Source organism: Carcharodon carcharias, chromosome 16 (genome assembly GCF_017639515.1).
Source record: "Carcharodon carcharias isolate sCarCar2 chromosome 16, sCarCar2.pri, whole genome shotgun sequence".
NCBI lineage: Eukaryota > Metazoa > Chordata > Chondrichthyes > Lamniformes > Lamnidae > Carcharodon > Carcharodon carcharias.
The window spans coordinates 100,100,198-100,127,449 of NC_054482.1; the positions used below are offsets into that span (position 1 = coordinate 100,100,198).

General features: G+C 50.4%; 1 protein-coding gene across 1 annotated transcript in view; it reads right to left on the minus strand.

Moving 5' to 3' along the window:
* Nucleotides 1-27,252, minus strand: part of LOC121289220 (very-long-chain enoyl-CoA reductase-like) — a 55,240-nt gene that overhangs the window by 18,554 nt on the left and 9,434 nt on the right. The window contains exons 4-6 of the mRNA XM_041208433.1: nucleotides 14,909-15,012; nucleotides 8,397-8,512; nucleotides 4,569-4,674 (exon numbers count right to left, since the gene is read on the minus strand). Coding sequence (XP_041064367.1) covers nucleotides 4,569-4,674; nucleotides 8,397-8,512; nucleotides 14,909-15,012 — 326 coding nt within the window. The remainder of the gene's footprint in view (nucleotides 1-4,568; nucleotides 4,675-8,396; nucleotides 8,513-14,908; nucleotides 15,013-27,252) is intronic.

The following is a 27,252-nucleotide window of genomic DNA, read 5'->3' on the forward strand; positions in this document are numbered from 1 at the left end:
TTCTAATTTCCTGTTTAATGCCATTCCCAACATCACCACTACAGATTGGGGGTCTATATACAACCCCCACTAATGTTTTTTGCCCCTTAGTGTTTCTCAGCTCTACCCATACAGATTCCACATCGTTGGAGCTAATATCTTTCCTCACAATTGCGTTAACCAGCAATGAAACTCCAACACCTTTTCCTTTTTGTCTGTCCTTCCTAAATACTGAATACCCCTGGATGTTCAGTTCCCATCCCTGGTCACCCTACAGCCCTGTCTCTGTAATCCTGACTATCTCATACTTGTTTACATCTATTTGCGCAGTTAATTCATCCACTTTAATGTGAATGCTCCTCGCGTTAAGGCACAAAGCCTTAAAGCTTGTTTTTTTAACATTACTTGTCCTGTTCCCACTATTTTTCACTGAGGCCCTGTTTGATTCTTGCCCTTGATTTCTCTGACTGTCACTTTTTTTATTCCCCTTTCTGTCTTTTGTTCTTGTCTTTGATTCCCCTTCCTCTGACTCCTTGCATAGGTTCCCACCCCCCTGCCATTTTAGTTTAAACCCTCCCCAACCACTCTAGCAAATATTCCCCCTAGGACATCAGTCCCGGTCCTGCCCAGATGTAACCCGTCCGGTTTGTACTGGTCCCACCTGCCCCAGAACCGGTCCCGATGCTCCAGGAGTCCAGAACCAGGGGGTCACAGTCTGAGGATACGGGGTAGACCATTTAGGACTGAGATGAGGAGAAATTTCTTCACCCAGAGAGTGGTGAGGCTGTGGAATTCGTTACCACAGAAAGTAGTTGAGACCAAAACATTGTATGTTTTCAAGAAGGAGTTAGATGTAGCTCTTGGGGCTAAAGGGATCAAAGGGTATGGAGAGAAAGCGGGAGCAGACTATTGAGTTGGATGATCAGCCGTGATCATAATGAATGGCGGAGCAGGGTTGAGGGGCCGAATGGCCTATTCCTGCTCCTAGTTTCTAACTCCTAGTTGCTAAGAACATCCAACAAAAACTGTCATTTCTAGATAAGTTTAAATTTATGCCGTTGCTGTTCTTCATTTATGATTCATAACCACACAGTCCCAGGGTATTACATTCTGAGAGTTTATTTCCATTAAAATGAAAGTGGATCTAAGTGTTGTGTGTTTTAGTTGGCTCAGTTTCCCTTATAATAATGGCTATTCCGGTACTTATCTCGCTTGAACAGAATCAGGCTGTTTTCCATTTTGCCTTTGTCTTGCCATATCAGCAATGTAAGTGCTTGATGGTCAAGCTGATGACCTCAAATTGGGTTATTTGAGGCCCACAAGAATGGCTCAGCATCCCATCTCCTAAACCGCCTCCTCACTAAAACCAATTTCTATTTAGGAGTCAGCTCTGGTTCAATTGGCAGCAAGCTTGCCTCTGAATCACAAAGTTCTAGGTTCATGCTCCTCTCCAGGACTTGAGCGGAAAAGTTAAGGCTGACACTCCAGTGCAGCACTGAGGGAGGGCTGCACTGTTGGAGGTTCTGTCTTTCAGCTGAGACAATAAACTGAGGGCCCATCCACCTGCATGGATGGGTGTAAAAGATCCCAAGGCACTATTTTGAAGTAAGAGTTATCCCCAGTATCTGGGCCAATATTTATCCCTCAATCAACATCACAAAAAACAGATTGTCTGTTTGTGGGAGCTTGCTGAGCACAAATTAGCTGCTGCAGATCCTGCATTACAGCAGAGACTGCATGTCAAGAAGGTCTTCACTGGCTGTGAAGCACTTTGAGACATGCAGTGGTTGTGAGAAGCGCTATATAAATCCAAGTCCTTTTTTTTTAAACATGACTAGTTTAAACTGAATGACCTAAAATTGTTCACTCACTCTCATCTGCTCGGAATATTACTCCAAAACTTTGCCCCAAAGTTGTTTTCACGGAGAGAATTCTCCCTCCATTGGGGGGGGGTTGTGCGGACAAGTGCGGGCGGGCGCAGACCCGATCGGGTCCGCGCCGCCATTTTACATGGGCGGGCCAATTAGGCGTGATAAACGCCTGGAAGCGCTGAGCATTCCCTGTGCAGGTGGTGGTGGGGGGCGGGTTTCCCTGGATCAGTTTTGTGCTCTTTTGTGCATGCACATGAAAGAGCGCAGAAATCTCTGAGGCACAGAGCTGCCTCAGGGAGATAAGTTTTAAGTTTTAAAAATGTTAATAAAGAAAAAAAAACCACTTAAGACATGTCCCCTCATGTGACAGCGTCACACGAGCTGGGACATGTCAATGAACTTTAATGAAAAAATTTATTTAATATATAAACCCATCATGAAACCTCGTCTCGCCCGTGGATGAGGTTTCATGATAAGTGTGAAGGCCGCCTGGACTCTTCGCCAGCCCCCCGCCAACCTTAAGGTTGGATGGGCAGCTTTCTCTATAGCCTTAATTAGTTCATTAACGGCCTTAACAGGCCTTTGACAGTTTGGCGGGCGTGCAGCCGACTCGGCTGCGCACCCACTGACCTGGAAACCAAAATGGCGCGCGGTGATGTCAGGACGCATGCCCGATGTCACCCTGCGTCATTTTACACCTCGGTGAGCGGGCCCCGCCTCTGATCGCTGAGCCGAAAATTCTCCCCCGCGTAATATGGGAACAGGGGGAGGCCGTTCCACCCCTCGAGCCTGTTTCGCCATTCAGAGAGATCATGGCCAACCTGTACCTCAACTCCATCGATCGACCTTAGTTCCGTCACATTTAGGATACTTGTGAAACTAAATTCTATCAATACCAATTTGGAAATTTTCAATTGGCCCCCCCCCAGCCCCAACAGTTTTTTGGGTGCTGGGAGTTTCCGATTTCCACGAACATTTGTGTGAGGAAGTGATTGCTGCCATCACCCCTGAAAGGTCCAGCTCCAATTTCATCATTATGCCCCCTTGCTCTGGACTCAATAACCAATCAATTCCTTCAATCATCTTGAACACCTTATAAAGGCCTCATATCAATTCTATTCATTGAGTGAATGCAGACAATGGTGGACTTTGTCGTGCTGAGGGGTGGGGGATCTTCACCACCGGTCAGAGAACCAGCGGGGAACCCCCATCAGTTCAGTGGGAGATGCCTGATGGAATCAAGTGCCCTTCAGGGCCTTAATTGACCGTCATCGGGCCTTCCCTGGATTGTGGACCCTGGTAATGGGAAGCTCACCTCCCCCGCACCCCCCTCCTCCCCCACCCTGTTGAGATCTGCCAGTCTTGCAACGGGTGGCAGGTCATCATTGCCACCAGCGCCAAGCAGGAGCAATGGCTGCTGCTGGCACTGCACCTATCCTCGGTACAGGGTCACAGGGGGACCCCAGGCCACAGGCGAGTGAAGGAGAGATGGGGTTGGTTGGTTGGTTTTCAGTGGCCACCACCCCCTCCCAGATATTGGTCCCTCAATCGGACACAGGTTGCCTGATAGTGAACGACCTCCCGCCCCACGCCAGGTGGCCACTGACACACCCAACAGGTTTTTTTGGGCCTTCCTAGGGCATTTTTCATTTAATCCCTGAGTCATCACTAAATTGGGTTAGGCTCAGGGATGATGAGCCTAACTGACATCCCGCCTCCAGCAGCCAGGAACCCCAGGTCAGTCCCTTCCCTTCTCCGACTTAATGATGGAAGGTTTACCCACCGCTGGGAGACTGATACAGGGCCTCTCCCATGATTAAGTGGGCCTGGTCACCATGGTTCCCACCGTGACGCGTTGCGCCATTGTAAATGACTCTGTCTATCTGCTTGAGTGATTCCAGCAACTTCTTTTCAGATTCAGGAAGACCCCCCAGTGAGAAAGTAGAATATGGCCCTAATCTGGTTCTCAAAGACTCTCACATGTGACCCATGTAGTTCCCAACATCGGCTGCCATTACAGAGGTCCAAACTTACTTGATGACAATTTGGTCTACATGCAAATAGAATTCATGTTTTGTTTCCTTTAGACACAACAAAGCCAATGTAGTTGTGCACAATACTCTTTCATTTTCTGAAGTTGTCTCATGAGGAAAGCTTGGAAAGGCTGGGCCTGTATCCATTGGATTGAGATTGAGAAGTGACCTTATTGAAACATTGAGGGGACTTGACAGGGTGGATACTGAAAGGATGTTTCCCTTAGTGGGAGTGAGTACAGCTAAGGAACCCAGATTGAAAATAAGGGGTCTCCCATTTAAGACAGAGATGAGGGGAATTTTTTTCTCTCCCAGAGTTGTGAATCTTTGGAACTCTCCTCCCCAGAGAACAGTGGAGGCAGGGTCATCGAATATTTTTAAGGCAGAGCTAGATAAATTCTTGACTAACAAAGGTGTCAAAGGATATCAAGGGGGTAGGTGGGATTGTGGATTTGAGGCCACATTCAGATCAGTCATGATCTTATTAGATGAAGGAACAGGCTCAGAGAGGCCAAATGGCCTACTCCTGCCCCTAATTTGTATGTTCGTATTTTGAAGGTATTGCTTCCACGCTTATGCTCCAATAAGGATGCCGTATTTCTAAATACACGGATTCATGGAGAAACGTTTTGAGTTTACGTTGTAGTAAGAGATCATTGCAGGTCAATAGCTTGGAGGCACTTACTTTAACAGTGTTGCGAAGAGGCATTGTACCATGAGAAAAGCGATGCACAAAGAGAGTTTCAATCAGCCTTTTGACATAATGGAAAGAGTGGCAAAACCCTGCCAAGCTGGAAAAGACAAGGAACAAAGTTATACAGCAACAGATAGAAAAACTCCAGTGACTGCCCGGCACCTCCTGCTATTGGCTCCTTCCAGCACGTGGGGTTACTACAGGTCTGGCTTTTAGCAATTCTGACGAAAGGCCAATAATCAGGAACTTGAGGGGGAATTTTAACTCCCAAAAAACACGGTGGGGTGTTAACATTTTTTAAATCTCCAACCCGAACCCAAGCCATCTCGAACCCGCCCACGTCCAGCACGGGGAGCGGGTAACCAACCCGCTCCCAGGAGGCAGGTTGGTCATTTAAATATTATAATGAGGCTGCATGCCTCAGCCTTCTCAAGGGTAATTAGGGAGGGGCAATAAATGCTGGCCTTGCCACTGGCACTCACATCCCACGAGCGAATCAAAGAAAAATGTATTCACCATTTTAATCTTAACCCTGGCTGGCCAGCTTCCCTGACTGTAATATAGCCCTCCTGCTCCCTCCCAGTCTCTGGGTCTGTTAGGACTTTAACTCTTTTCTCTGTCCACATTGCCTTGACCTGTGGAATATTTCCAGCACTTTTTGTTTTCATTTTGGATTTCATTTTCCTTTTCCTTTTGGTAGATGTCAAAAGTAGTCTAATTAGAGCCAAAATAAAAACTGAAAGAAGGTTTCAGATGTAAGTGCTGACACTACTATCTTAAACGTAAGAATATGTAAAGGTGGCGTGAAAGCTGACTTCACCCAAGACCATGTTGGTAAATTGCCTTATTGCTCCAAAAGCTTCTTAAATTGGAACTCCTCACGATAGAGCATTCGGATTAGATTGCCATCATCGGTGCTGACCCCTCCCCCATGGTTCTTTAACTTCACCCATGTGTGCAATTATTTGTTCCCGCGGCAGAGCTGGTCATTTTCACACAGGTTGGAGGCAGTCCCGTGGCACTCCTGATCAACTCCGCAGCTCAGCTGGCAGCACTTTTGCCTCTGAGTCACCAGCTTGTGGGCTCAGGTCCCACTCCAGAGACGTGAGCACAAAATCTGGCCAGTGCTGCACCTTTGGAGGCGCTGCCTTCCTCACCACAGCATAAACCGAGGCCCTGTCTGCTCCCTCGGTTGGATGGAAAGGATCCCATGACACTATTCAAAGAACAGCAGGGCCAATTCTCCCTGTGTCCTGGTCTCTGCAGATGTCTGGGAAAAACCACCACCTGCAAGTTCCCCTCCAAGCCATACACCATCCTGACTTGGAACGATGTCACCGTTCCTTCACCATCGCTGGGTCAAGATGCTGGAAGTCCCTCTTCAACAGCACTATGGGTTGTACCTACACCACAGGGACTACAGCAAGCAAGAAGGCAGCTCACCTTCACCTTCTAAAGGGAGATTAGGAATGGATAATAAAGGCTGGCCTAGCTAGCGGCACTAACATCCCACGAATGAATATATATATATGAAAAAAATTATCTCTCAGCCAACATTGCTAAGAAACAGGTGATCTGGTCAGTATCACATTGCTGTTTGTGGGAGCTTGCTGTGCATAAATTGGCTACTGTGGTTCCTACATTACAACAGTGATTATATTCCAGACTACCTCATTGTCTATGGGATGTCCTGAGGTCATGGTCGACATTTTAAATGTAAACCTTTCCTTTTTTCAGTCAATTTTAAGGGTACACCCAATTGTTGCTGTTTTTTTTTTAAGGAGCCTGAGATTCTCCCAAAAGATCGACATCACCCACCCCGCAAACATCACCCGCATTCCACCATGTGGTTTAAATCAGCGATACAGCTACAGTGCCTGCAGCCTAAAATCCCAAAGGATGGTCTTGAGTCGAATCCGCTAGAAAGCTTTTACACACAGTCAGACATCACCCATGACAAAGCAAGGTGTGACAGGTTTGTGTGCTGTTGGTTCGAGGCCATAGCGTTAGCCAGGACATCACTGTTATGGAGTCATAGAGGCTTGCAGCACAGAAAAAGGCCCTTCGGCCCATCAAGTCTGTGCCGGTCAAACAAGCACCCAACTATCCTAATCCCATTTTCCAGCACTAGCCCCATAGCCTTGTATGCCATGGCATCGCAAGTGCACATCTAAACACTTCTTAAATGTTATGAGTGTTTTTGCCTCTATCACCCTTCCAGGCAGTGAGTTCCAGATTCCCACCACCCTCTGGGTGAAAAAATTCTTCCTCACATCCCCTCTAAACCTCCTGCCCCTTACCTTAAATCGATGCCCCCTGGTTATTGATCCCTCCACCAAGGGGAAAAGTTCCTTCCTGTCTACCCTATACTTGCCCCTCATAATTTTATACACCTCAATCATGTCCCTCCTCAATCTCCTCTGCTCCAGAGAAAATAACCCCAATCTATCCAATCTCCCCTCATAACTAAAACTCTCCAGCCCAGGCAACATCCTGGTAAATCTCCTCTGCACTCTCTCTAGTGCAATCACATCCTTCCTATAATGCGGATTCCAGAACTGCATGCAATACACTAGCTGTGGCCTAACCAGCATTTTATACAGTTCCAGCATAACCTCCCTGCTCTTATATTCTATGCCTTGGCTAATAAAGGCAAGTATCCCATATGCCTTCTTAACCACCTTACCTACCTGTCCCACTACCTTAAGGGACCGGTGGACTTGCACACCAAGATCCCTCTGATCCTTGGTACTTCCCAGGGTCCTACCTTTCATCGTGTATTCCCATGCCTTGTTTGTTCTGCCCAAGTGCATCACCTCACACTTATCCAGATTAACTTCCATTTGCCACTGATCAGCCCATCTGACCAGCCCATCTATATCCTCCTGTAATCTAAGGCTATCTTCCTCACTATTTACCACCCCACCAATTTTCATGTCGTCCACGAACTTACTGATCAACCTCCTACATTCAAGTCTAAATTGTTTATATATACCATAAACAGCAAGGGACCCAACACTGATCCCTGAGGAAGCCCACTGGACACAGGCTTCCAGTCACAAAAACACCCCTCGACCATCACCCTCTGCTTCCTGCCACTCAGCCAATTCTGGATCCAATTTGCCAAATTGCCTTGGATCCCATGGGCTCTTACCTTCATTATCAGTCTCCCATGCGGGACCTTATCAAAAGCCTTGCTGAAGTGCAAGTAAACTACGTCAAATGCATTGCCCTCATTCTTCAAAACCACCCTGGGATGTTTATTGTCCTGAACCCAGAACATATGGGGAGAGTCGCAGTTTAACATTTCATCTCAAGAATTGCACCCCTAACAATGTGGCACTCTCTCAGTGTTGTGCTGGAATACCAGTTTAGATTATGAGCTCAGCTGATGATTGGGGGCTCAAACTCATACATGGCCCTGAATGGCAACTGGAGTATGTCCACCACTCGATGTCACAGGGAAACTTGCATTTATAATTACTCCCTTAATGTAGTAAAACATCCCAAAACACTTCACAGGAGTGTAATGAGACAACAATAAACACTGAGCTGAAGGAGACAGGACAAAAACTAGGTCACAGTCTGGCATTTTAAGGAATATCTCCAGAGAGGAAAGAGTGACTGAGAGGTTCAGGGAGACAGTTCCAGAGCTTAGGGACTAGATGGTAAAAGGCACAGGCACCAACGTTGGGGTGAAGGAGCTTATGAAAGCCTATTAAATCCACAGTCAAACTCAGATGATTTGTAGGATTCCACCATGCTGGAGCTTGGTGTTGGTTAAGTTTAATACCAAGCATCCAAAACTTGTTTACTTACTGCACCACAGTGTGAGGGCTGCTGGTAAATTCATCCTTTTCTTCATAGATAAATGGCAGGCGAGAATAGAAGAGCAGGTAGATAAAGAGCGGACCTGCGTATTCAGTCAGGAACACCTACAGTCAAAGGGCAACACACAGATACATACAGATGGCAGCTTAACATGATGATTGGATAAGATACAAAGTAGACACAAGACAAGGGAGTCAAGGGTTAATGGAGGGGGAGGGGCAGACAGGAGAGTGGAGTTGAGACCACAATCAGATCAGCCATGATCTTATCAAATGGTGGAGCAGGCTCGAAGGGCTAAATGGCCTCTTCCTGCTCAAAAGTCCGATGTTCCTATGTTAAATTTTGCTTTTCCTTCAATTCTTGCCAAGTGCCATTATTCATATGAGAGCCCAGACTGTGAGTATTATCTGACCTGTTGGCAATGCATTATTAAAACTGCATCCAATTCTATCCACTCCCGTCATTTACACACTGATATTACCCACTGATGATCATTGGATTGAAATCAGGAGTGAAACCTCAGGGAATATTTCCCCCCTTCCTTAGTCAGATGGCACTGAAGTCAATGATAGTGCCTTTCAGTACCCTGAGTTTGGCCAGGTTTTTGAGACCATAATATATGACAGGGTGAAATACTCATCTAGAAAGACTTGCGCTAATGAAAGACAGCCAACGTGGATTGAAAGCCCCTACCTACCCTTGGCGAGTGCAAGGATTAGAGATTGGATCTGTTGTAATACGCCTTTAAGGGATTGCAGCATGACATCACTAGAAGGGAAGCATGTCATGTGATCCAGTCCTGGTTTCACTTTTGCCTATGAGTAGAACACAGCACACACAGCTCAGCTGTTGGTGTCTTCAAGCTTTCTACTTTTGGATAAATGTTCCCATGTGCCTAGTCTCAATAAATGAACCCATTATATGTTTACCCAAACCCTTATGAGTGATTGCTGCCTTTATACCATTATAAAAACACAACAAAATCAAGCCAGAATTCTCCACCTCCAGTTGGGACAAGGATCCTGCTCCTAAACTGAGGAACTCCCCATTCCATTGAACAAGGATTTAGGGTCTGGATGGGCACTAAGCTCAAAACAACCTCACCACCCCCACACATCCCTATCCAACCCACCACCACTCAGGTAGTTTCCTGCCCCTCCCACTTTTCTCCAGTTCACCCGCAACCCTATTCCCATTCTCTGCTCTTCTCCAGCCTTCAGGCTGCCCAGTCTCATACAGAGGAACAGAAGGAAACTCAGCCCTTGAGTCTGTCCTGCCATTTAATGGCATCATGGCTGATCAGTGACTTACATGCTCCATTGCTCCATATCCCTTAATATCTTTGGTTATCAAAGATCTAACAATCTTCGATTTAAAATTGACAATCGACCCAATATCAACTCACAGAAGGGAGTTCCAAACTTCTCCCAACATTTGTGTGTAGAAGTGTTTCTCAGTTTCACCCTTGACAGATCTGTCTAACTTTTAGGCTATACTCTATAGACCTAGACTCCCCAACCAACAAAAATTATTTCTCTCTATCCTATCAGTTCCTCTTAATATCTTAAACTTCGATCAAATTACCCTTTAATCTCCTAGACTCTGGGGAATACAACCCTAGTTTGTTTCATCACTCATCATAATCTAACCTTCAAAGTCCAGCTATCTTTCTAGTAAATCTGTGCTGCAATCCCTCCAAGGTCAATATATCTTTCCTAAGGTGTAGTGCCCAGAACTGAACATAGTACTCCAGGTGGTCGGCTGTGTACAGTGTGGGAACACGAGAATATGTAGCGTTTACTTGTCATTGCAGGGTCTGGCCACAGGGTGACACTCTCAACCTCAAAACTGCCCTTCTTGGCTCCCACTCTCCACCATATTATTCAATGTAATTTATTAAATGTAATTTTGAGACACTTCCCAGACCTCCTCGCTCCAGAGATTGTCCGGGGCCCTCACTCAGAACATGTCCATTCAAGGTGATTATTTTCATTATTTTTCACATGGTGGAATGTTATTTTTAAATATACTTTCACGTTTGCTTTAATTCACTGAGAATTGGCACCCCACTGCCTATAACCCCAGTGATAAATAATTGTAGCCCCACCTCCTCAGCAGAGCTACATCATACTCAGGTACTAAGGCTCAGCCCAATAACAAGAATTATGATAAAAGAAATACCCTTCTCATCCCTGGCATTGCGCTGCAGGTAAGCTGCACTGAAGTAAACTTTCTTCCTCATTCTCCCTTCCCATCCCACTATCCACCTCTTCCTTACCTCTTTTATCATTTCATTCCCTCACCTCTCCCCACTTGCAACCTCTTCTTCCCCCATTCCCCATCTTCTCTTCCTCTCACCCTTGCCCCTTCACTCTCCCTCCTGTCTTCTTCAGTATTCCTGTCTTTTATCTTCTTCCCTTCCTCTTCCCTTTCCCTGTCCTCCGCTTCATCCAGAACCTTGTAAGTTCCAAGTAACTGTCCAAATGCTTTTTTATATATTATTCGGAGAATCAGCTTCCACCACCATTACAGCTCGAGATCTTCAGCCAATGATTATGTTTTTTTTTTGCTGGCACTCTGCCCAGATTCACATTCCCTCCCCAGCAGATGCAGATATTGAACATGGAGCCATTGATCTTCCTACTGGATAAAGGATCCAGCTCTAGTTCCTGCCATTGAACAGGAACAGAAACTCAGCAGCCACTCAGTCTGATGGTCTGTGCGCAGCAGCTCCTGCCCCTAACATAACTGTTGTACATCCATTGTTAACCCCCCGCATTGTCTGCTCCCCATCGCTGCCCCCTCCCCCTCCCCATTTCTCCCCATTACTGCCCCCTCCCCCTCCCCATTCCTCCCCATCGCTGCTCCCTCCCCCTCCCCATTCCTCCCCATTACTGCCCCCTCCCCCTCCCCATTGCTGCTCCCTCCCCCTCCCCCTCCCCATTCCTCCCCATCGCTGCTCCCTCCCCCTCCCCATTCCTCCCCATCGCTGCTCCCTCCCCCTCCCCATTCCTCCTCATTACTGCCCCCTCCCTCTCCCCATTCCTCCCCATTGCTGCCCCCTCCCCCTCCCCATTCCTCCCCATCGCTGCCCCCTCCCCCTCCCCATTCCTCCCCATCGCTGCCCCCTCCCCCTCCCCATTCCTCCCCATCATTTCCCCCGCCCCCTCCCCATCGCTGCCCCCTCCCTCTCCCCCTCCCCATTCCTCCCCATCACTGCCCCTCCCCCTCTCCATTCCTCCCCATTGCTGCCCCTCCCCCTCTCCATTCCTCCCCATCACTGCTCCCTCCCCCTCCCCATTCCTCCCCATTGTTGCTCCCTCCCCCTCTCCATTCCTCCCCATTGCTGCCCCTCCCCCTCCCCATTCCTCCCCATCGCTGCCCCCTCCCCCTCCCCATTGCTGCCCCCTCCCTCTCCCCATTCCTCCCCATCACTGCCCCCTCCCCCTCCCCATTCCTCCCCATCACTGCCCCCTCCCCCTCCCCATTCCTCCCCATTACTGCCCCCTCCCTCTCCCCATTCCTCCCCATCGCTGCTCCCTCCCCCTCCCCCTCCCCATCACTGCCCCCTCCCCCTCCCCATTCCTCCCCATCACTGCCCCCTCCCCCTCCCCATTGCTGCCCCCTCCCCCTCCCCATTCCTCCCCATCACTGCTCCCTCCCCCTCCCCATTCCTCCCCATCACTGCCCCCTCCCCCTCCCCATTGCTGCCCCCTCCCCCTCCCCATTCCTCCCCATCACTGCTCCCTCCCCCTCCCCCTCCCTCCCCATCACTGCCCCCTCCCCCTCCCCATTCCTCCCCATCACTGCCCCCTCCCCCTCCCCATTCCTCCCCATCACTGCCCCCTCCCCCTCCCCATTGCTGCCCCCTCCCCCTCCCCATTCCTCCCCATCACTGCTCCCTCCCCCTCCCCATTCCTCCCCATCACTGCCCCCTCCCCCTCCCTCCCCATCACTGCTCCCTCCCCCTCCCCATTCCTCCCCATCACTGCCCCCTCCCCCTCCCTCCCCATCACTGCCCCCTCCCCCTCCCCATTGCTGCCCCCTCCCCCTCCCCATTCCTCCCCATTACTGCCCCCTCCCCCTCCCCATTCCTCCCCATCACTGCCCCCTCCCCCTCCCCATTCCTCCCCATCGCTGCTCCCTCCCCCTCCCCCTCCCCATCACTGCCCCCTCCCCCTCCCCATTCCTCCCCATCACTGCCCCCTCCCCCTCCCTCCCCATCACTGCCCCCTCCCCCTCCCCATTCCTCCCCATCGCTGCCCCCTCCCCCTCCCCATTCCTCCCCATCGCTGCCCCCTCCCCCTCCCCATTCCTCCCCATTACTGCCCCCTCCCCCTCCCCATTCCTCCCCATCACTGCCCCTTCCCCCTCCCCATTCCTCCCCATTACTGCCCCCTCCCCCTCCCCATTCCTCCCCATCACTGCCCCCTCCCCCTCTCCATTCCTCCCCATCACTGCTCCCTCCCCCTCCCCCTCCCCATTCCTCCCCATCGCTGCTCCCTCCCCCTCCCCCTCCCCATCACTGCCCCCTCCCCCTCCCCATTCCTCCCCATCGCTGCCCCCTCCCCCTCCCCATTCCTCCCCATCACTGCCCCCTCCCCCTCCCTCCCCATCACTGCCCCCTCCCCCTCCCCATTCCTCCCCATCACTGCCCCCTCCCCCTCCCCATTCCTCCCCATCACTGCCCCCTCCCCATTCCTCCCCATCACTGCCCCCTCCCCCTCCCCATTCCTCCCCATCACTGCCCCCTCCCCCTCCCCATTCCTCCCCATCGCTGCTCCCTCCCCCTCCCCATTCCTCCCCATCGCTGCCCCCTCCCCCTCCCCATTCCTCCCCATCACTGCTCCCTCCCCCTCCCCATTCCTCCCCATCGCTGCCCCCTCCCCCTCCCCATTCCTCCCCATCACTGCTCCCTCCCCCTCCCCATTCCTCCCCATTACTGCCCCCTCCCCCTCCCCATTGCTGCCCCCTCCCCCTCCCCATTCCTCCCCATCACTGCTCCCTCCCCCTCCCCATTCCTCCCCATCACTGCCCCCTCCCCCTCCCCATTCCTCCCCATCACTGCCCCCTCCCCCTCCCTCCCCATCACTGCCCCCTCCCCCTCCCCATTCCTCCCCATCACTGCCCCCTCCCCCTCCCCATTCCTCCCCATCGCTGCCCCTTCCCCCTCCCCATTCCTCCCCATCGCTGCCCCCTCCCTCTCCCCATTCCTCCCCATTACTGCCCCCTCCCCCTCCCCATTGCTGCCCCATTACTGCCCCTTCCCCCTCCCCATTCCTCCCCATCGCTGCTCCCTCCCCCTCCCCCTCCCCATCACTGCCCCCTCCCCCTCCCCATTCCTCCCCATCGCTGCCCCCTCCCCCTCCCCATTCCTCCCCATCACTGCCCCCTCCCCCTCCTTCCCCATCACTGCCCCCTCCCCCTCCCCATTCCTCCCCATCACTGCCCCCTCCCCCTCCCTCCCCATCACTGCTCCCTCCCCCTCCCCATTCCTCCCCATCGCTGCCCCCTCCCCCTCCCCATTCCTCCCCATCACTGCCCCCTCCCCCTCCCTCCCCATCACTGCCCCCTCCACCTCCCCATTCCTCCCCATCACTGCCCCCTCCCCCTCCCCATTCCTCCCCATCGCTGCCCCCTCCCCCTCCCCATTCCTCCCCATCGCTGCCCCCTCCACCTCCCCATTCCTCCCCATCACTGCCCCCTCCCCCTCCCTCCCCATCACTGCCCCCTCCACCTCCCCATTCCTCCCCATCACTGCCCCCTCCCCCTCCCCATTCCTCCCCATTGCTGCCCCCTCCCTCTCCCCCTCCCCATCACTGCCCCCTCCCCCTCCCCATTCCTCCCCATCACTGCCCCCTCCCCCTCCCCATTCCTCCCCATCACTGCCCCCTCCCCCTCCCCATTCCTCCCCATCACTGCCCCCTCCCCATTCCTCCCCATTGCTGCCCCCTCCCTCTCCCCCTCCCCATTCCTCCCCATCACTGCCCCCTCCCCCTCCCCATTGCTGCCCCCTCCCTCTCCCCCTCCCCATTCCTCCCCATCACTGCCCCCTCCCCATTCCTCCCCATTGCTGCCCCCTCCCTCTCCCCCTCCCCATTCCTCCCCATCACTGCCCCCTCCCCCTCTCCATTCCTTCCTATCACTCCTCCCTTCCCCTCTCCTTCCCTTTGTTGCTCCCTCACTCCTGTTCATCATCCCCTCCTGCCCCCACTCGCTTGGCTGCTTGCCACTCCCTCTCTCTTCCCGTTCCCACTCCTGCTCTCCACTCCCTTTGATGCTCCCTCCAGCTGCCCATCCAGTGGTAGGGAGGAGGAGGGAGCAGTGAGGGGAACAGCCACTGGGAGGCAGTTTAGAAGGGAGTGGGACAGAGGGGTGAAGGCATCGACGAGCAGGGGTGTTGGGGTTTGGGAGGGAGCAGTGAGCGGGGTGGTCAAGAGCAAGAAGAATGTGGTGTACTCTTTTCTACCTTTGTTAGATCAGCCTAAAGAAATACTCACCGTGGTCCAGCCTACTTGTGGGCCCAAATCTTTGAAGTAGAATGTCGCAGTTGTGCCAACTGGGAGGGTCTGTAGGATTTCTTCATCCCGTACACACTTTCCCTCTGTGGAATAAACCGACATCAGAGAGAGAGGTGTTCAGGCGCTATAGAAAAGCACTCATGAGCAGAATAGGAATCAAGCTGAAACTATTCAGAATGTAAACTTCCAGCAACCTGGCTGGATCTGAACCCAGGTTCCAGAGGGGGAAAGACAAGTGTTCAATTTCCCTTCACTAGTCCTGCTTAATTTGAACATAAAAATAAGACTGAATATTTGAATATATAAACAAGGGTACCTTCCTGGTATCTAAAGGCATTCTAGTTGTCCGAGAGAACTCGAAGTTCGGCAATACAGGAAAATTAATGTACATACGGGCCCATGGCTAGTAAAGAGACTTAAGCCCATGGAGGCTGCCTGTCATGGCAAATTTAGCAGAAATATCAAAAAATCCTAGGTCCCATGCCCACACACGGCATTTCCTATTTGTGTGGGGCAGTGCTGGTTTTGTGCAAGTGCATTTTCTGGAGGCAGCTGGCCATTTAAATCATCAGCTGCCTCCACTGAAGTGAGATTTTGATAGGCCAGGAGTGTGAAACTGGTGTGTGCAGGTTAGACCAGGTATGAGCTAGTTTGAACTTCATAGATTCATTTGGATACCCTTTGAGAGGTAAGGTACCCATTTGAATATGGTCCTGGGACATCTTTGGAAGAAGTAAGGCACCCTTTGGAAAGAGAAAGCACTCTTTTGTATTGTTAAAAGTGAACCTAATTGTGTTTAAAAAGTGCATTAACTCATTGGAACTGTCAAAGCTGTCAAAGAAGTGTCAAAGTTACCAACGAACTGCCAAAGCTCATTGGAATGGTAAAGGCTGTCAATGGATTTAACTCTGCTGGGCTTTAAATTTAAAAAAATAAGGTCTGGAGTTTTAAAAAAGTCAGTGCTTAATATTTCAACCCGTCTGTTGACATAAGCCCGAGGGTTAACATTATAGGATTTGTCCTGCAATGACTGCTTTTACAAACTAACATTATCACAGTGTTTTGATTGACATCTCCAAATGGTTACAGAATAGAAATGTTTGTTTTCATAGGAGATTACTTGAAGGAATTTCTATGTATTGATTCTTTTTATCAATGAGTTTTTTTGTTTAAAATAATGACATCATGAATAGACACGTAACTTTATTTTATGTCAGCATAGCTCCTGAGGTTTGCCAATAGTGGATACTAGATGAGTTGGCATGGAGGGGGTAAGGGCAAAGGGTGGTGGGTGGGGGACATGGGTTGGTTTGAATTGGCACTAAGTATTCATAGGGGCTATAAAGGGCCATGGGATGTGTGGTGCATAGGGGATATGAGGGCCATTGGGTTGGATAGAGAGGCATAGGGAGTATGAGGGGCCATGGGGGGGATGGCTGGGGGGCATGAGGTGGCATAAGTTGGCACGGAAGGGGCATGGGGAGTGTGTGGGGGAGATGAGAGGGTAAGGGGTGAGGGATAAAGGGCTGTTTTATGTTTTAATCATTTTTCTAAAATTAAATACAACAAATTAAATTCAGCACAGATGCAGGCCTTTCACCTAGCCTGGCTTAGCAACCGGCTGCCTCCACACTCATTCTGGGGGTGGCAGACCTGACTTCTAATCCAGCCCACACCGTGCCCTACCACCGGCATCCCCCATCACCTCCACCACCCCCTCCACACCCCCCCACTCCACCCCCCGACCCCGCCGTTCCACCTCCCCACCCCCTTCCAACCACCACCCCACCCAGCCCCGAATGAAAATTGGAACTGTGGGCTGCCATTTTTGCGAGCTGGGAATTCGCCTGTCTCTACGCACCCAACCCAGGGGTGAAATGCTGGGCCTTTAAAGTGTATTCCAGCTCCACCCGAGGGTGACCAAGTTTACCACACGAGGAGTGGGTTCTGGTCTGTATAGAGTTCACTACTCTCAGTGCTATGGTTGAACAAGTGGCATTCAGCTGGTTCTGCCACTCTCCTGGTGCAGAATTTTACGACAGGGGGATTTTACATTCCCGCTGAAGCCAATGGGGTTTAGAATGTCTCGCCGCATTTCACGGCCCTGTCCCCACCAAAAAGCGGCTGTAAAATTCTGCCCCTGGTCACCATATAAGACCTGGGGCATTTGGACATTGGACAAAAGAAAGGATCAGGTTTCCCTTCATGCCAGGATAGGCTGTCAACACTCACTGTCAAAGCTCACACTAAAAATGGTCATGCATACCTAACTCAGCTTGTCAAAGCATTGCAACATGCCTGTTATTGAGCTATTGAGCTAACACCCAATTTTAGGAGGAGATGGTGGCGTAGTAACACTCTGGGGGACGTGGGTTCAAATCAAATTTAAACTCAATTAATAAATTATAAAGCTAGTCTCAGTAATGGTGACCATGAAACGATCATCGGTTGTCATAAAAACCCATCTGGTTCACTAATGTCTTGTAGGGAAGGAAATCTGCCATCCTTACCCGGTCTGGCCTACATGTGATTCCAAACCCATAGCAATGTGGTTGACTCTTAACTGCTCCCTGAAATGACCTAGCAAGGTCAGTTCAAGGGCAATTAGGGATGGGCAACAAGTGCTGGCCTTGCCAGCGACGCCCACATCCCATGAAAGAATAAAGAAATACCCACGGTGGAAACCTGGTAAAGATGTATCAGTGGAAAGAAATGAAATTCTGATTAAATTGCAGTATCTTCTCTGCGGGGCCATCTTTGACACTAAATCAGAAAAGGGTGAAATAAGCCATTCTACATTTGTGGCCAGAAGGGGTTCCTAGTATAACTTTACTGCGTCCCTCTTTCCTGAGCCATCGTTGGCTCAGCAGAGATGCAGTTAACACTCTGGAGAGTCACACAGACTCGAAACATTAACTCTGTTTCTCTCTCCACAGAGGCTGTCAGACCCGCTGTGTTTTTCCAGTATTTTCTGTTTTTATTACAGCTAACACAATTTGGAACGTTTGGAACAATTTGGGCCTGAACGTTCACATAGACATGGAGGATCCCCATCTCCATGGAAATGCTGGCAGAGACGCGAATCTGGAAGTCCCATTCCCCAAACCGGCCTCTGCCATTTTTGCAGGTGGGGGAATAGGGGGGCGGGTGTTCCAAGTTGTACACCAGCTGCCCATAGAAACCAGCAGCTGCCTCCAATCCCGTGACTTCAGTGCAGTAGGTGTCTGGGGAGCAACCTGTGGGGGGAGGGCCACAGGCAGGAAGTCCAAGGAGTTAGGGGCTGCAGAAGACGCCACTGTCCTGCTGCTAGGGTTTACAGGCGGCGATGCAGCTACCTCAATATGTCCGAGGTGCAATATCAAAGGAGACTCCGCCTCCCAAGGCAGAGCGTGACCTCCATTTGTCAGATGATCGTCCCTGAGATCAGCTCCGACCCCATGCCAGTGGCTCTGAAAGTCACAGTGGCCCTCAACTTCTATGCCTCCGGCTCTTTCCAGGGCTCAGTGGGGGATCTGTGTGGAATCTCCCTATCAACTGTCCATAGTTGTGTCAAGCTGGTGACAGATCCTCTGTTCAGGTGGGTATTGACTTTCATTCATTTCCATATGGACGAGGCCAGCCCGGCTGAGCGAGCCAGAGGCTTTTCATTGTTTGCTGGTCTTCCCCCGCGTTCAGGGTGCCATCGACTGCACACATGTGGCCATCAGGGCACCAGCGGGTCAGCCGGGTGCCCTTGTCAACAGGAAGGGATTCCACTCCATGAACGTGCAGATAGTGTGTGACCACAGGATGCAGATTCTGCAAGTCTGTGCAAGGTACCCAGGCAGCTCCCATGATGCTTACATCCTGAGACACTCCCAGGTGCCAAGGGTCTTCAGTGCTCCAGCTGGACTGGATAGATGGCTGCTGGGTGACAAGGTGGCTCATGACGCTTCTCCGCCACCCAAGAACAGAGTCAGAGCAGCGTTATAATAGGAGTCATGCCTCCACAAGGGCGATGATAGAGAGAACCATAGGTCTTCTGAAGATTCATTTCCAATGTCTGGACTATTTAGAAGAGCACTACAATACCCACACCACCACCCCCCCACCCCCCCACCCCCACCCCCCCCCCCCCCCCCCAACTCCCCCAGAACGGGTGTCACTGATAGTGGTTGCATGCTGCGATCTGCACAATCTGGCACTAGCAAGAGGGGGTCCACTGGAGGATGAGGGTCTTGACGCAGCTCCACAGGCCGCAGATGATGAATGCAGTATTGAGTCCGAAGAGGAGCACGGTGAGGAGAACGCTGAGGGTGTGGAGGCAGACCTCTGTAACCTCCAGGGAGGCAGGGACACCAAGGATGTCTTGATCCAACACTCCTTCAGCTAGGCTACCAAATAACCGCTTCCACCTCACGCCAGGGCTGCCGCCTCCTTCCTGGGATAGCTGAAATGATCCTTTCCTTTGACCCCAAAGCCTGTGCAATTAGGTTTACAGCCACCCACGTCCAGCATTACATACTGGCGTACCCTGCACCATATCCAATGAAGAAGGTGAAGCATACTCAGCTATTATGACAAAAGAAAATTTATCTAATTTTGACAGTCCAAACAAATTAACAGAACCTTCTCTGGTCATCAACCCCAGACCAGTACAGATAAAAAATTGCACAACAGGAGATCACCCGTCTTATGCTCATGGTGCCTTAAACTTATGTTTGCGAGTGTTACGTCTTGGTGCCCCACCCTCACTGGCAGGGCATTGGAGACAGCCTGCTGACTCTACTGTCCTGTTGGCCTTGTGACATAAATGGTCGTCCGCTGGCCAGTGGAGCCTGTGCTGGCCCCGCCTGGGAGGGAGCGGCCACAGCTGGCATCTCCCGAGTCATTGCATGCCATGGTCACTGGCAGAGGGGCAGAGGAGCTGCTCCCATCATCCAGAGCAACCTGAGAGGATCCTGCAGAGAGGACAGGCAGCTCGTGTGATAACATGAGGTCACTCTGGACCTCCCTGCACAACATTGATGGATAGGTGCCTAGCTGGAATACTGGGTACCTCATCCTTCTCCTGCACTGGCACTGACCTACCTGAGGTCAGTGCCTGTGTGAGGGCTTGCAGGTCTGAGCACAACCCCAGGAGCTAACTCTCCAGGAGAGTTGCACTCTCTCAATGGAGGAAGCAGTGCACTCACCCATGACATTCAATGCAGTGCTTATGCTCCTTATGGACTCCTCCATCACGGAGACCATGGCACACAGACCCTCATGGATCTCTGCCAGATCCTGTCACACATCTCGCTGGACATGCAGCATCTGCTCCTTAATGGATGACTCCAGAGGCTCATCATTAGCCTTTGACTGAGCATTGTCCAGGTCCCCCAGCAGTCCTCCAACTGCCGGCGCCCTGGGAATCTCCTCCACCTGCACCTCAAGCAATTGTGAAGTGCCCTCACAAATGTGCACCGAGACACTAGCCGCCACTCTAATGCCCACTGATGTGCTGGTATCTACGCTGGTGCCTGCTTCAGAGAGTGAGTGTAGCACAGGTGCAAATGATGCTCAGTGGTCCTCTGGTGTCAGGGGTGGCCCTTCGGGGTCTGGAGAGCGAACGCTCCTAAGGGAGAAGAAGGACATGTCATTAGTTACAATCATCACACTGTCACTGCGCATGTCAGTCACCCTGGTGAGACAATGGAGATCTGCACCATGGCACCCTTGTCCTCCAATGATCAATGGGGACTCCAGGGTCGAGGCTCCCATCAATGAAGAGACTACACTAGAAAGGTTGCACAATCTGAAACTCTCATCTCTGTGCACTGCACTCTTACCTCCGTCTGGCACCCTGGCCTCTCCATGCCCGGTTGCACAGGGGGCCTGCTGACTCTCAAGTTCCAAGGTATCTTGCTCATATCTCGAAAGGATTAGGAGCCTCCGCCGGTCCGTGACCTTTCTATATTATTGTGGGCCGTCTTCTCCTGAAACAACAGAGGAGCGTTGCTGAGTCCGCTCTGTACCTTCAGCGCCATTGCAGCCTGGCCAACCCCTGAGAACCACCTGGCAGGGCACATCTGAGTTGTGGACCTCGTGCCACAAGGCACTTAGTGCAAGCAGCCAGGGCTCACCCCCTTGGCCAGCTTCGGTTTGATTGACAGTTTGGCACTCTGGCTCCAGCACCCCTGAGGTCCATGGCAGGATAGCCAGGCCTTAACACAACTGCGCACTGACCCGTGCCAACATGGTACTCACCCATCCTGAGCAGCAGGTCATTGAAGTGCTTACGGCACTGCACCCAGGAATGCTGCACCACGCCACAGCTGCTGACCAGCGCTGCCACCTCCTCCCATGCCCTCTTGATGAGGTGCGGTGGCCTCCTTCACCCATCCCTGGGGACAAGGGTGTCCCTCCTGGCAGCCACCTCCTCCAGCAGGACGGTGAGGCACTCAGAGAAGCAGGGGGCTAAATGCCCACGCAACCTGCCCTCCCGCCTGCCGTGTCCAGCAGCACTTGAGTCCATAGTGTCGGCTGAGGGGACGTCCTCTGTGGCAGTCTTCCAGGGTCTGCCTGGGCCACTTTTAAACTGGCCGCCGGGTCGCCATTGGACCCAGCGGCCGACAGGCCCCGACCCCCGCTTGACCCTTCCTGGCCAGTGCGGAGCCGTGTTTCACGCTGGGCAGGCTTTAATTAGCCCGCCAGCATGAAAGCACAGTCGGGGCCCAATTGGAGGAGTCGGCCCGCTTTGCGGCCACTCCCAGGCTCACCCGCTGCACCCGACGAAGGGGAAATCCTGCCCTGTATGCTTTTTCTTTCAATTTGATACTATCCTTAACTTCCTTGGTTAACCATGGTTGGTTTATCCCCTTGCCACAATCCTGCTTCCTCACTTTGACATATATTTGTTCCTAAACTATTTTTTTAAACGTCGGCCATTGTTCATCTTTTCTGCTAAACTCCTTTCCCGGTCCACTCCAGCCAACTCTGCCCTCATTCCTTTGTAATTCCCCTTATTTAAGTTTAGCACTGATGTTTCCGACCCAAGTTTCTCACTCTCAAACTGAATGCTAAATTCCACCATGTTATGGTCACTGTTTCCTAGGAGGGGGTCTTTTACTCTGAAATCATTTTTTAAACCTGCCTCATTACACATTACCAGATCCAAAATAGCCTGACCCCTGCTTGGATCCACAACATATTGTTCATAACTGTCCCGAATATTTTCTATGAATTCGTGCTCATGACTACCTCTGCCAATTTTATTTTCCCAATCTACATGAAGATTAACGTCACCCATGATTAATGTACTGCCTTTTTCACATGCCCTCATTATTTCTGGATTTATTCTCTGCCCTACATTATAGCTACTGTCAGGGGTCTATAGATTACTCCCACCAGTGTCTTCTTCCCCTTGTTATTTCTTACCTCCACCCATAAGGATTCTACATCTTCCAATCCAAGATCATTTCTTGCTATCGTACTTATTCCATCTCATACTAACAAAGCTACCCCACCACCCTTTCAAAAAGTCGCATACCCCTGAATATTTAGTCCCCAGCTTTGATCTCCTTGTAACCATGTCTCTGTAATGGCTTTAACATCATACCCATTAACCTCTATTTGTGCTTTTAATTCATTTATTTTGTTCCGAATATTATGTGCATTTAAGTAAAGAGCCATTCATTTTGCCTTTTTACCATTTTTTCCCCCTTTGCCCCTATTTGCTGCTGTTTTTTATGTCCCTGCCCCTTCCTGTCACATTCTGGGTATCATTCCTAAATAGCTGCCCTGCAATGCTGCCATATCCTTTTCTTTGTAAGCTTATATATCCCATTTCCACAACCCTCCCCTCATCTATTTAGTTTAAAGCCCTCTCTACAGACCTAGTTATTCAATTTGCCAGGACACTGGTCCCAGCATGGATCAAGTAAAGCCCATCCCAGAGGAATTGCTCCCTTCTATCCCAGTACTGGTGCCAGTGCCCCATTAACTGAAACCCATTCCTCCCACACCAATCTCTGAGCCACGCACTTAACTCCTTGACTTTATTTACACTATGCCAGTTTGCCCGTGGTTCAGGTAATAACCCAAGGTTATTATCTTGGGGGTTCTGCTTTTTAATTTAGCCCCTAACTGTTCAAATTCTTTCAGCAGAACCTCCTTTCTTGTCCTATCGATGTTGTTGGTACCAACAGGGACGACAACAACTGGATCCCTCCCCTCCCACTCCAAGTTTCTCTCCAGTCCTGAGGAGATGTCCTTAATCCTGGCACCGGGCAGGCAACACATCCGTTGGGACTCACGCTCACGGCTGCAGAGAACAGTATCTATCCCCCTAATTAAACAGTCCCCTGCCACTACTACGTTCCTATTTCCTCCCCTCAATTGAATGTCTCCCTGTACCATAGTGTCGTGGTCATTTCGCTCCTTCTCCCTGCAGCTCTAGTCCACACAGCTTGCAAGAACCTCTTAATTGTTGGACAATTGCAGGGGCCGAGGTTCTTCAAACACTATCCCCTTGGTCTCCATAGCTGCCTCACCTGTAGTCACCTTCCTGTCCCTGATCACAGACCAAATTTGAATTACCTAATCTGAGGGGTGTGGCCGCCTCCTGGATCAAAGTGTCCAGGTAACATTCCCCCGCCCTGATGCAGTGCAATGTCTGCAGCTCGGACTCCAGTTCCTCAACTCAGATCCGAAGTTCCTCGAGTTGCAAACACTTGGTACAGGTGTGTTTGCTCTGGATCACCTTGGTATCCAGCAGCTCCCACATGCTGCAGCAGCAACACCTCACCCATCCTGCCATCACTATCATATTTAATTGATTTTATTAATTAATTACTCTAATATCCCTGCTCTTTACACTTGAAGAATCCCCTTTTTACTCTTTATTGATATTATTTTTTTAAACACCAGTATCACTCTTATACTTAAGAAGCTATTTTTAAGAAAATGGGAGACAAAAGACTAGAGACCTAAACACAAACTAAAGACCTTACTTTTACTTTAAAGACCAGAAATATTCACCAATCCTATTCACCAATCAGCTGCTTTTCCTGCACTGGCGTCATGTTGTGGTTTGTGATGTCACTCCGCCGCTGGTCTGACTGCAGGTAGGCCTCTCGATCCATGCCTTTTAACCTCTCCTGCTCACGTCTTGCTCAAAATATACTATTTTGAGCCTTATGAATAGAATAAACCTTAATCACTTACCAGATACTCACCAATTAATCAGCTTCTTCTCCTGTAGCAGAGCAAGTATCAATTCCTGGAGGCTGAAAAAGTTTAGTTAGAAGCAACCAAACACCACTTTCCCTTCCCTGAAGTGCTCAACTCTGGCACTCTATTGTAAGTCGCACTAAGTTGGCTACTTATATATGCTCCTAACAAAAAAGGCCTAGCTGAGTCAATTAATGAGGGTCCAGTTTCAGCTCCCTCTTAATTAAGCTGCTCTTTCACTGGAACCTTTGAAAAAATCCTGCTTAAGGCTGGCAACTACAGAGTTTAAACTGTAGATTTCAGTTTAATGCCAACTACAAACTAAATTAGGTTTGTACAAAATTAATATTTAGACTTTCTTACCCAACAACTGCACGCAGTCCTCAGTCAGCATAGGGGTATGAATGGTCTTGGGGTGGGTAGAGGGGCATCGGGTGGCATAGGGGGTTTGAGAGGTATTGGGGGATAGGTAGAGGGGCATAGGGTGGTACAGGGCTAGAATCATGGGTGGGTGGGTGGGGGCATGAGGTGACATGGGTTAGCATGGATTGGGCATGGAGAGGGTTGGGGGAGCATGGGGGGTGAGAGGCAAGGGCTGGAATGCTAGATTTTGTTTTGTTGATCTTTTTAAATAACTTCACCAAAGAGCAGGAGCACAGAGCAGGCCTTCCGAACAGACTGCCTCCACACCTGGCAGCCTAGCACTTGTTCCGGGGGTGATGGACATGACTTCTAATGCAACCTGAGCCCCGGAATGAAAATCTGACCTTCCGAGTATCCTTTTCCCAGGTGAAGTGGAAAGAGCCGGGAAATGTCCCAATCTGGGCCCCTGTGTTTTCTGGTTTGTGTGACACAATGTTCTATGGTGTTAACCCTTTGAACCAGTACAGGAGCCAGTTTACAAGCACTTTGAAGCACATGAACATTTTCTGAGGGTTGGTAGGACATGGGAGGCCCAACTGGAATGTGTGACAGAAGCAGAATGGCTTTTAAAAGGGCAATAGATAAATATTTGAAAAGGCAAAACAAAAACGCAGAAGAGTTTGGAGAAAAGGCACACAAAAGACAATAAGTACATGGTCTCTGTGGCTTAGTTGCTAGAATTCTCACCTCCACGTCAGAAGGTTGTGGGTTCAAGTCCCATCCCAGAGCCTTGAACACAAAAATCTAAGTTGACTCTGCAGTACTGAGGGAGGGCTGCACTGTCAGAGTTGCCATCTTTCTGATAAGGTGTTAAATCAGGCTCTTCCAACCTTTTGCTTGAGGGGCCACATTTCAAATTTTTTCTCACTCAAGGAGCCAATGAACAAATTTCAGAAAGATAAAAACAAAAACAGAATTACCTGGAAAAACTCAGCAGGTCTGGCAGCATCAGCGGAGAAGAAAAGAGTTGAAGTTTCGAGTCCTCACGACCCTTCAACAGAACTATGTGAATCCAAGGAGAGGGGTGAAATATAAGCTGGTTTAAGGTGGAGGGGGGGGCGGTTTTGGGTGGGGGGAGAGAAGTGGAGGGGGGTGGTGTGGTTGTAGGGACAAACAAGCAGTAATAGAAGCAGATCATCAAAAGATGTCACAGACAAAAGAACAAAAGAACACATAGGTGTTGAAGTTGGTGATATTATCTAAACGAATGTGCTAATTAAGAATGGATGGTAGGGCACTCAAAGTATAGCTCTAGTGGGGGTGGGGGGAGCATAAAAGATTTAAAAATAATGGAAATAGGTGGGAAAAGAAAAATCTATATAAATTATTGGAAAAAACAAAAGGAAGGGGGAAGAAACAGAAAGGGGGTGGGGGTGGAGGAGGGAGTTCAAGACCTAAAGTTGTTGAATTCAATATTCAGTCCGGAACGCTGTAAAATGCCTAGTCAGAAGATGAGGTGTTGTTCCTCCAGTTTGCGTTGGGCTTCACTGGAACAATGCAGCAAGCCAAGGACAGACATGTGGGCAAGAGAGCAGGGTGGAGTGTTAAAATGGCAAGCGACAGGGAGGTTTGGGTCATTCTTGCGGACAGACCGCAGGTGTTCCGCAAAGTGGTCGCCCAGTTTACGTTTGGTCTCTCCAATGTAGAGGAGACCGCATTGGGAGCAACGAATGCAGTAGACTAAGTTGGGGGAAATGCAAGTGAAATGCTGCTTCAGTTGAAAGGAGTGTTTGGGCCCTTGGACGGTGAGGAGAGAGGAAGTGAAGGGGCAGGTGTTACATCTTTTGCGTAGGCATGGGGAGGTGCCATAGATGGGGGTTGAGGAGTAGGGGGTGATGGAGGAGTGGACCAGGGTGTCCCGGAGGGAGCGATCCCTACGGAATGCCGACAGAGGGGGTGAAGGGAAGATGTGTTTGGTGGTGGCATCATGCTGGAGTTGGCGGAAATGGCGGAGGATGATCCTTTGAATGCGGAGGCTGGTGGGGTGATAAGTGAGGACAAGGGGGACCCTATCATGTTTCTGGGAGGGAGGAGAAGGCGTGAGGGCAGATGCGCGGGAGATGGGCCGGACACGGTTAAGGGCCCTGTCAACGACCGTGGGTGGAAAACCTCGGTTAAGGAAGAAGGAGGACATGTCAGAGGAACTGTTTTTGAAGGTAGCATCATCGGAACAGATGCGACGGAGGCAAAGGAACTGAGAGAATAGAATGGAGTCCTCACAGGAAGCGGGGTGTGAGGAGCTGTATTCGAGGTACCTGTGGGAGTCGGTAGGCTTGTAATGGATATTGGTGGACAGTCTATCACCAGAGATTGAGACAGAGAGGTCAAGGAAGGGGAGGGAGGTGTCAGAGATGGACCACATGAAAATGATGGAGGGGTGGAGATTGGAAGCAAAATTAATAAATTTTTCCAAGTCCTGACGAGAGCATGAAGCGGCACCGAAGTAATCATCGATGTACCGGAGAAAGAGTTGTGGGAGGGGTCCGGAGTAGGACTGGAACAAGGAATGTTCCACATACCCCATAAAGAGACAGGCATAGCTGGGGCCCATGCGGATACCCATAGCCACACCTTTTATTTGGAGGAAGTGAGAAAGATAAAGTTTGGCGCAATATCAAACATGAATTTTTTTTTAAATGGAGATATGAAGAAACAAATTTCTGAGCAAAAAAAAACAGTGAGTAATAAATAAAGATGAGTATTAGAGC